The sequence below is a fragment of the Elephantulus edwardii genome, unplaced genomic scaffold, assembly GCF_000299155.1.
Source record: "Elephantulus edwardii isolate Elephantulus edwardi_28Jun2011 unplaced genomic scaffold, EleEdw1.0 scaffold00285, whole genome shotgun sequence".
Taxonomy (NCBI): Eukaryota; Metazoa; Chordata; class Mammalia; order Macroscelidea; family Macroscelididae; genus Elephantulus; species Elephantulus edwardii.
In genome coordinates, this window is record NW_006400035.1 from 3157598 (window position 1) to 3160023 (window position 2426).

The 2426-nt window shown below is 60.6% G+C and overlaps 1 protein-coding gene across 1 annotated transcript; it reads left to right on the forward strand.

The window, feature by feature from the left end:
• Window positions 1-362: 362 nt before the first annotated feature.
• On the forward strand, window positions 363-1502 carry GPR27 (G protein-coupled receptor 27). Its single transcript, XM_006900494.1, has one exon. It carries the CDS (start codon window positions 363-365, stop codon window positions 1500-1502), a length of 1140 nt encoding a protein of 379 aa, XP_006900556.1.
• The last annotated feature ends 924 nt before the right edge of the window (window positions 1503-2426 follow it).

The following is a 2426-nucleotide window of genomic DNA, read 5'->3' on the forward strand; positions in this document are numbered from 1 at the left end:
GCGGCGGCGGCAGCAGCAGGCCGGGCGGGGGACAGAGGCACGAGGCGCGGCAGCGGCGACGACGGAGGAGGGGAATGCGGGGGTCTGCGGGAGGCGCCGCGGCCCAGTCCGCACTGAAGCCCGCGGCACCCTGGACGCGGGGAGTGGCCGTCGCCTCCTGCGCGCACCATTCCTGAGATGGCGGCGGCGGCGGCGCAGCGGCGTTCTGGAGCGCCGAGGAGGGGCTGTGCGAGCACCGGCTGAGCGCCGCTGCCTGCACTCTGGGCCGGGCCGCGGGGCCGCAGAACCGGTCCAGGCGGCTGGTGGGAGCGGTGAGGTCGGCGGCGGTCCCGGCGCGGAGCGCACGGCCCAGGGAGGCCGCGATGGCGAACGCCAGCGAGTCGGGCGGCGGCGGCGGTGGCGGCGGCGAGGCAGCGGCTCTGGGCCTCAAGCTGGCCACGCTCAGCCTGCTGCTGTGCGTGAGCCTGGCGGGCAACGTGCTGTTTGCGCTTCTCATCGTCCGGGAGCGCAGCCTGCACCGCGCGCCCTACTACCTGCTGCTCGACCTGTGCTTGGCCGACGGGCTGCGCGCGCTCGCCTGCCTCCCGGCCGTCATGCTGGCAGCGCGGCGGGCGGCTGCCGCGGCGGGAGCGCCGCCGGGAGCGTTGGGCTGTAAGCTGCTAGCCTTCCTGGCCGCGCTTTTCTGCTTCCACGCAGCCTTCCTGCTGCTCGGCGTGGGTGTCACCCGCTATCTGGCCATAGCGCACCACCGCTTCTATGCTGAGCGCCTGGCAGGCTGGCCTTGCGCCGCCATGCTGGTGTGCGCCGCCTGGGCACTGGCGCTGGCTGCGGCCTTCCCGCCTGTGCTGGACGGCGGCGGCAGTGGTGACGATGAGGACGCGCCATGCGCCCTGGAGCAGCGGCCGGACGGCGCCCCAGGGGCTCTCGGCTTCCTGCTGCTGCTGGCTGTGGTCGTGGGCGCCACCCACCTCGTCTACCTCCGTCTGCTCTTCTTCATCCACGACCGCCGTAAAATGAGGCCTGCGCGCCTCGTGCCGGCTGTCAGCCACGACTGGACCTTCCATGGGCCCGGCGCCACTGGCCAGGCAGCTGCCAACTGGACGGCTGGCTTTGGCCGCGGGCCCACGCCGCCAGCGCTCGTGGGCATCCGGCCCGCGGGGCCAGGCCGCGGAGCCCGCCGCCTCCTGGTCCTTGAGGAGTTCAAAACAGAGAAGAGGCTGTGCAAGATGTTCTACGCTGTCACGCTGCTCTTCGTGCTGCTCTGGGGCCCCTATGTGGTGGCCAGCTACCTGCGCGTGTTGGTGCAGCCTGGCGCCCTGCCGCAGGCCTACCTGACAGCCTCTGTGTGGCTGACCTTCGCTCAGGCTGGCATCAACCCCGTCGTGTGCTTCCTCTTCAACAGAGAGCTGCGGGACTGCTTCAGGGCACAGTTCCCCTGCTGCCAAAGCCCTCGGGCCAGCCAGGCCGCCCTGCCCTGCGACCTGAAAGGCATCGGTCTGTGAGACTCCTTGCCACTCCTCTCCCAGCCCAGCCTGGCCACTTGGACAGTGACGTCGTCTTGCTCCTTTCTGCCCCCTTTTTTTATTTTCTAAGCTGCCTTCGAAGTAACTCTCAAAGTGGATTGTCACTTGGATTGTTCACGCCATCCACGGAAGGGGCGATTTCTAACGCGTGTCCCCACCCCGCTCCGAGCTTTCTTTCTCAGTGATTTTTCCTTACAGCTATAGGTCCTGCGATCTTTTTGTACTTCTACTGATGTCTTTTATTCCATGTGTTACTTTTAAAAAATAAAATGGCAAGATTACTTTTCATCATGCGACGTTTCCTAGAGACCATGGCCAGTTTTCTACAGAAACTATTTTTGACAACCCCAAGTTGAATTACATTTTGCGGTGAAGAATCATACCTAGGGGTATGGGACCTCACAAGTTAAGAGTTCTTGGTGGTCTTCTGGTGAAAAGAGCAGGGGAATTGGGACTGTCTTAAGTTCCTTCTGAATCGCCTGCCATGGGGTCAGTTGTGCAGGGAGCTGAATGGTTCTTAAGAAGAGGCAAGAACTGTGTGCAAGGCTGAATTTGAACTTGAGCAGTCCTGGGGGTCAGCAGTATAGCAGTGAAAACGGCTTGTTTCCTACTGCTAGAAAATAGTATTAGCGACAACTGCTTTGATCAGCCTCTCTGTATTATACAATCTTGAATGGAAACATTTCTGTAAAATTGTAACTTTAAAAAGTAAGATTAAAAAGTGTTTTGGTTAGTAAAGGTGTGGAGAAAATGCAGTGTTGCATGCTTTTGTATGTACTGATTAAGGCTCAGATCTTTGAGGGCTCTGAGAATCAAGAGTATGAAATACAAATTGATATAGGTATTTTTTTGCCAATAAAAATTAAAACAATTTCATGGAAACTGCCTGTGCTTTGAGAAGCC

What these genes read in the sequence shown, in the direction of transcription:
- GPR27 (XM_006900494.1), top strand. Translation starts at nt 363, where the DNA reads ATGGCGAACGCCAGCGAGTCGGGCGGCGGCGGCGGTGGCGGCGGCGAG.